The sequence below is a fragment of the Nansenia antarctica genome (genome assembly GCF_963989245.1).
Source record: "Nansenia antarctica genome assembly, chromosome: 14".
Classification (NCBI taxonomy): Eukaryota; Metazoa; Chordata; class Actinopteri; order Argentiniformes; family Microstomatidae; genus Nansenia; species Nansenia antarctica.
Window position 1 is genome coordinate 17,509,560 of NC_137684.1, and position 7,500 is coordinate 17,517,059.

Sequence of the window (7,500 nt, forward strand, 5' to 3'; positions counted from 1 at the left end):
TAAAGTGCACGGTCGGGCAAAATACAAAACAAAACAACATTTAGACTCTGTCTGAGGTGGGACACAAACTCAAACTCTTCATGCGAAATATGACTCATTTACATTTACATTTCTGGCATTTAGCAGACGCCTTATCAAAAGCGATTTACAATCAATACATTTGACTAAGTAAGTGAATCATCTATCCAACAGTCGTAGCAGGAAGAGTAATCTAGCTCAGGCCAGCGGCCATTGGCAGTCATTGTGCTAGAAGAGGATTTATTTTATTTTATTTATTAACATTTTTATTGTACACAAATTATGTTACAGTTCGGGTGCATGTCTTTATTGGGTATTTCTATATCAGCGATGTTACACATCCAGCTATATGTAATTGTGTAATAATAAAAAAGACAGAAATTAAGTTAATTGCGCTTTTTGGCAAAATTAAGTGGTTATTACCAATAACTCCAAGATTAATTAATTACAGCACACACACATTATCCGAGGCTGGGGCGGCTGTGGCACAGGAGGTAGAGCCGGCATCTAATGATCTCGAGGTCGGCAGATCGGTGGTTCGAACCCCGGCTGGCAACATATTGAGGCAAGACACTGAACCCCAAATTGCTCCCAATGAGTGGGCCCGCGCCTTGCATGGTAGCTTGCCACCATTGGTGTGTGAATGTGTGAATGAGAGGCCGTTAAATCATGTAAATGTACCTTCCCCCCCCCCCTCTCCTCTCTTCTCTCGCCCCCCTCCCCCCAGGAGCAGCGATGGCAGGCCGTGGCCAGCAGGGAGAGATGACGGAGTACAGGAAGAGCCAGATCAAGAGGGACCTGGAGATGGGCGTGGTCATGACGGTGTTCCGTCAGAAGGTGGAGCGCCTCACTGTGCAGGTGATCATGGAGACCAGGCAGGTGGCCTGGACGCGCACTGCAGACAAGACCGACGGAGTCTGTGAGTAACCTTTGACCCCCCCACCCCCTATAACATCTGACCCTAACCCAGGACATACACCACAAGTTAAACCAACGTAGCCTTTGACCACTAACCCCAAAAACATCTGACCCCTGACCCTAACCCAGGACATGCACAAAATCCAGTCTGTTTACTTAAAACAGAGACAAGTATTGATGTTAAAAGACAGTTGGTTTCTTGCCAGTTCAAACGGCTTGTGCAACAGGTTCAACCTATGGTGTCTGTGTCTGGGAGTGTTCCACAGGTGTGGTCCTGCATGTTTACCTCAGAAGATGTTGTGATGATGTTGTCAGAAGATTCGCTCTGAGAGCACCCGAGCACACACTGGGTTCAACGTCATAAAGGGACCAAGTCATTTATTTGATATAACATAGAGACATTCCATGAGTGCTGATCAGATTTCCAGAGCGAATTTACGAACGCAGCCCCTGCACCCCCCTCTCTGTTCCAGTGGACCTGTATGAGATCAGGGAGATTCGTCCGGGGAGGAACTCGAAGGACTTTGAGCGTTTCAGAGAGAAGATCAAACACGAGGAGAACACCTGCTTCACCATCTTCTACGGCTCTGAGTTTGTACTCAACACTCTGAGCTTGGGGGGTATGTGTGTGTGTGTGTGTGAGGTTATGTGTGTGTGTGTGTGTGTGTGTGTGTGTGTGTGTGTGTGTGTGTGTGTTGAAGAACCAAGCCTGTGTAATCATGTGTGTGTGTTGATTGACAGCTGACTCTGTGGACGATGCAGACAAATGGATGAAAGGTCTGGAGCTGCTGAGAGAGGAGACACTGGTGGCCCCCACACCAGACATCATACTGAGGTACTCACACACACCAGACATCATACTGAGGTACTCACACACACACACACACACACACGCACACACACACACACACACACACACACACACACACACACACACACACACACACACACACGCACACACACACACATGCACACACACACACACACACACACACACACACACACGCACACGCACGCACATGCACACACACACTCACAGTGACCCTGTTGTTCTTTGGTTTCCAGCTGGTTGAGGAAACAGATGTACTCCATCAACCAGACTAAGAAAATCAGGTAATGGAGACGTTTCTCTCTCAGAGCACCTGGGACTGTGTCCCAATAGTGTCAAACTACAAGTCTACAAACACACAGTTGGCCTACTCTCTTTTTCCAATGTATTAGATAATCTAGATTAGATTAGATTAGATTAGATTAGATTCAACTTTATTGTCATTGCAGAGTACAAGTACCAGACAACGAAATGCAGTTTAGCATCTAACCAGAAGTGCAAATAGTGATAAAAAGTGATGACAAAGATAGTGATAGGTACAGTAAGGCATGTACGGTAGTTTAGAGGTAAATACAGATATGAGCTATAGCAAATGTATAAGAAGAGGCTATATCAAAGAGGTATGTGTAATGTGCAATATACAGTATGTGCAAAGGTAGTATTGTTAACATCAGTAGTGCGATGGTTGTGGCCTGGGGTGGTCCAGTGGTCTAGCACCGCGGTCTACAGTGCACACATATATGCATGGGTCGGCATGGGTTCGGCATGGGTTCGAATCCGGCCCATGCCCTGCTGACATGCCCTCTCTCCCTTCTTCTCCTTACTTTCCTGTCTGTCTTCACTATGCCTGTCCAATAAAATTTAAAATATGAGTGGGACTGCCCCACTCAGAAAAAATAACTTCCCCAAAAAAGTAGTGCGATGATTAAAAAGTGATCACATTGACCGGGGATGTGCAACCCGCAGTCGTGCAAAGGCTAATCATACCAAGGGAGGCTGGCGGGGGTAGACATCGTAGATCGGCCTCACTGTAAGGCATGGAACGGGATTCCATGGGTTCCATGCTGTGCATTGCAATGAGCCCGTCCTCCAAGGTCTACCCCCACCAGCCTCCACTGACCGCTACCAGACATGGATTTAAGCCTCCCTAACGTTAATCACCATCATTACCACCTCACGCACTCTTCCTACTCCCTTCTTTCCTCTTCTTCATCTCATCGTTCTGTACATCGTTCTGATGAAAAATGACTGTTGTTGATAGACTTGTTAACATATCAAAAATGCTTAAAAATGTATTTCAATTCTCAGAGATAGACGGTAGAGATGATGTCCACAGCGTGTCACTTTGTCTGTTTTTCTTTGTTCATCTCTCCCCAGTATCTCTCTGAAGGAGCTCAAGGCCCTCCTGCCACAGCTCAACTACAAGGTCCCCAGCACACGCTCCCTCAAGGAGAAGTTCTCGGTACGTACTGCCCTCCTCTTCATCCTCGCCTCACGTGCTCATCCTCACTGCTGACTGAGAAAAAAGGCGTCCAAGGGTTTTAGGGGAACTCTTAAAAGAACAATTTTTTGTTTCATGTCGAACCCTTTTGCTTTTGGTTCCTCTGTGGAAAAGGGTTGGCATGATGATAATGATAGCATTAATGTAACAAAAACACATTGTATTCCATCACTGATGAATTGTTCTATATCGTTATTATTGGTTTTGTCTTCCTTCTTCTAACACGTCGACTGCCAATGGCCCCAGGCCTGAGCATAGATTACTTTTTCCTGCTATGACTAGTGGATAGATGTTTCACTTACAGTACCAGTCAAAAGTTCAGTTCAATTGAATGCGGAAGTGTGTCCAAACTTTTGACTGATACTGTTCTTAGTTGAATGTATTGATTGTAAGTCGCCTTGGAATAAGGTGTCGGCTAAATGCAAAAAATGTGAAAAGAAATAAATGTAAATACATTTAAATTTGATTCTGAACTGACTGTCTCTGTTGTTTTCCCCAGGACGTAGGAGCCAGGAAAGATGTCCTGGAAAACTTTGAACAGTTTCATAAATTCTACAATATTCTCATGTTTGACCAGAAAGATGTGAGTGTGAATGTGTTCACCCTGTATGCTGCAGATGTTCTCTGGACCACACTGAACATTTACCTCTGTCACAGTGTCTGTTGGCCGTTTGTTACTCCTATTCTGTATGTGTGTTCACACTGGAATACACACACTTTGAGTGTGATGCCATGTTTCAAAACCAAGTGTTTAAAATTGATGGGCCAATTTTGTGTTAGAAAACGTTTTGATTGCCTTTATATTTTTAATCAGATTCTTGAAGAGTTCAAAAGGGAATCGTGTTCTTTCATCATCGGGTGAGTCTCTCTCTCTCTTTCTCCTCACTCTCTCTCATTCAGTCCTTCTACAATGACTATCACTATTTCTCTACATTTGAACACCTGTGTGAATGTACTCTTGGACTATCTGGTGATAAAAGCTAAAATGCCTAATACATTTCTCTGGTTACATTTCTTTCTGGATCAAAGCTGACAGTACTTGCATACTTGATTTGGTGAAGTTACTCAGTGACTTTCAAGGTTTTCTTCATCAGAGTTATCATTTGCATTACATTTTAACCATTTAGCAGATGCTTTTATCCAAAGCAATTTATAATTACAGATTACAGGGACAGTCTCCCTGGAGTAATTTAGGGCGAAGTGCCTTACTCAAGGGCACGCTAGTTTGATGTTCCTGGTGGGGTTCACACTAGTGGGGGTGATTTGAACTCTTGACCTTAACTGTCCCTCCTAAAGACCTCCCCCCCCCCCCCCCCCCCCATGTACAGTTTCTCTACTGTCAATAAATTAATAATTAATTTTAAAATAATAATAATAATAATATATATTTTTAAAATGCTTCTTCTAGCATTGTGACTGCCAATGGCCCCTGGTCCGAGCATAGAAAACATTTCTTATGATGACTGATAGATAGATGATTCACTCACACACATGTATTCGTTCTAAGTCGCTTTGGATAAAGGCGTATGCTAAATGCCAAAAATGTAAGTATGAATGAATGAATGGTCTTTATTGTCATTGCTATAGTACAGGTACCAAACAATGAAATTTGGGAGGGGTGGCTCCCCTGGTGCTAGGAAAGAAAAAAAACAAAAAAAACAAGAAGGCAAAGGAGCTGGTTTACATAAATAAATAAAGGCTATGTACACTATCCACTATACTATACTGTACAGATAAAACGACTAGGGTTGTCATATTGCACATAGTGTTATTGCACATTCATTTAAAGTGTCACAGTTTGCAGGCTTGAAATGTACACATTTCTTGAAGTAAATGACCTTCTGATCACCAGTCCAACTCACTATCCACTAGGCCACCACTACCACACCACTTATCAGTGTGCTGATTCCTTGTGCTCTAGGTTGAGGATTGTCTGTTTGTGCTCTTCTCTCCTGCAGTAGTACAGATAAACCGGACGCTTCTGCAGTCCTTCTCCATGACTTCCAACGTTTCCTCCTTTACCAGCAGAGGGTAAGATGTTGATACAGGGCCTGTGTTAGTGTAAGATGTTGATACAGGGTGTGTGCTAGTGTAAGATGTTGATACAGAGTCTGTGCTAGTGTAAGATGTTGATACAGGGTCTGTGCTAGTGTAAGATGTTGATACAGAGTCTGTGTTAGTGTAGGATGTTGATACAGAGTCTGTGTTAGTGTAAGATGTTGATACAGGGTCTGTGTTAGTGTAAGATGTTGATACAGGGTCTGTGTTAGTGTAAGATGTTGATACATGTCTGTGTTAGTGTAAGATGTTGATACAGGGTCTGTGTAAGTGTAAGATGTTGATACAGGGTGTGTGTTAGTGTAAGATGTTGATACAGGGTGTGTGTTAGTGTAAGATGTTGATACAGGATGTGTGTTAGTGTAAGATGTTGATACAGGGTTTGTGCTAGTGTAAGATGTTGATACAGAGTCTGTGCTAGTGTAAGATGTTGATACAGAGTATGTGTTAGTGTAAGATGTTGATACAGAGTCTGTGCTAGTGTAAGATGTTGATACAGAGTCTGTGCTAGTGTAAGATGTTGATACAGAGTATGTGTTAGTGTAAGATGTTGATACAGGGTCTGTGTTAGTGTAAGATGTTGATACAGGGTCTGTGCTAGTGTAGTCGGTGCTGGTCATGGCTTTTGTTTGTGACTTGTGACTTGTGACTAATTGACATATTATCAGTTTTAAAAATTATAAAATCTTTCTTTAAATATTTTTTTTATTTGACACCCAAGGTCACCCTTACGTTAATAAAAGTACAATTAAAGTCAAGGAGATAAAACAAGATAAAAAAAAAGATGTGACATGATGAAACACAGGACAAAACAGCAACAAGACATGGATAGCATAAAAATACATCAATCAACAAGACAGGCTATGAAACAGTAGGAGACAAACAGTAATAGGACACGCACAGCATAAAAACAGGTAATAGTGAGTGTTAGTTTACAGTAAGGGAGAAGGGTCAGACGTAGGTCATGGTGAACAGGTGTGTTTTGAGCATTTCAGATAAATATTTCCCTATAAGAATTTAGAATGGTAAATGTCCACTGATTTCAGTCTGATTTTCTCTTTCTTCTTTTCTCTATACCACTCTTTTTTCTCTCTACCCCCCCTATCTCAGGAGTCGTGGGCCACCGATCTGAACCAGGTACGGGACTTGATGACCACCTTCATAGACGACACCATGAGGAAGACTAACGACCCAGAGTTCACTGTCAGCGAGGTAACTTTGGAGATGTGTGTGTGTGTTTGTGTGTGTGTCCCTGGTCAATAAAAAAGATTACGATATGTAGAAATTGAAGGTTTCCAAAAGAAAACAAGTCGATCATGTATCAAAATGTTAATCCTAATGGCATTTTAAAAAATCACATACTGAAAAAAAAACAGTTTCTCTCTCTCTCTCTCTCCTCTCTCCCTTTCAGTTCTTGAGTTTCCTCTTCTCTAAGGAGAACTCTATCTGGGATGAGAAGTACTCAGAGATCTGCAGACTGAACATGAACAACCCTCTGTCCCACTACTGGATCAACTCCTCACACAATACGTCAGTACCGCCACCTAACACAGACATACAGTACTACACAATACGTCAGTACTGCCACCTAACACAGACATACAGTACTACACAATACGTCAGTACTGCCACCTAACACAGACCTACAGTACTAAACAATACGTCAGTACCGCCACCTAACACAGACATACAGTACTAAACAATACGTCAGTACCGCCACCTAACACAGACATACAGTACTACACAATACGTCAGTACCGCCACCTAACACAGACATACAGTACTAAACAATACGTCAGTACCGCCACCTAACACAGACATACAGTACTACACAATACGTCAGTACCGCCACCTAACACAGACATACAGTACTACACAATACGTCAGTACCGCCACCTAACACAGACAGTGATTTTGTGATTTGGGTGAACTACTCTTTTATAAATCCTTCACACAAGTAGGAGTACAGTTGCACAGTAAATAATTGGCATGGTAAAGAATTTGCTGCAAAGCTGCAAAAGTGTGAAATTAAAGGTTTTGACTGACTGATACAGAAGATACAGTGACTTTGCCATGAGCTTGTGAAATACAGGTGAAACAGGTTTAATGTACAGTATATTTAGAATACAGGTGATTACATCTGATTGTGATTCTGAATACAGAACATTTTGTTTGT

At 42.4% G+C, this 7,500-nt stretch overlaps 1 protein-coding gene across 1 annotated transcript in view; it reads left to right on the forward strand.

Moving 5' to 3' along the window:
• Positions 1-753: 753 nt before the first annotated feature.
• plcg2 (phospholipase C, gamma 2) overlaps positions 754-7,500 on the forward strand; it is a gene marked incomplete at its 5' end in the record, with an annotated part of 21,325 nt that continues 14,578 nt past the window's right edge. The window contains 10 exons of the mRNA XM_080545441.1: positions 754-937; positions 1,410-1,556; positions 1,678-1,771; positions 2,002-2,049; positions 3,143-3,227; positions 3,766-3,849; positions 4,081-4,124; positions 5,225-5,297; positions 6,435-6,536; positions 6,736-6,854. Of these exons, the coding sequence (XP_080401567.1) occupies positions 754-937; positions 1,410-1,556; positions 1,678-1,771; positions 2,002-2,049; positions 3,143-3,227; positions 3,766-3,849; positions 4,081-4,124; positions 5,225-5,297; positions 6,435-6,536; positions 6,736-6,854 (980 nt within the window). The remainder of the gene's footprint in view (positions 938-1,409; positions 1,557-1,677; positions 1,772-2,001; positions 2,050-3,142; positions 3,228-3,765; positions 3,850-4,080; positions 4,125-5,224; positions 5,298-6,434; positions 6,537-6,735; positions 6,855-7,500) is intronic.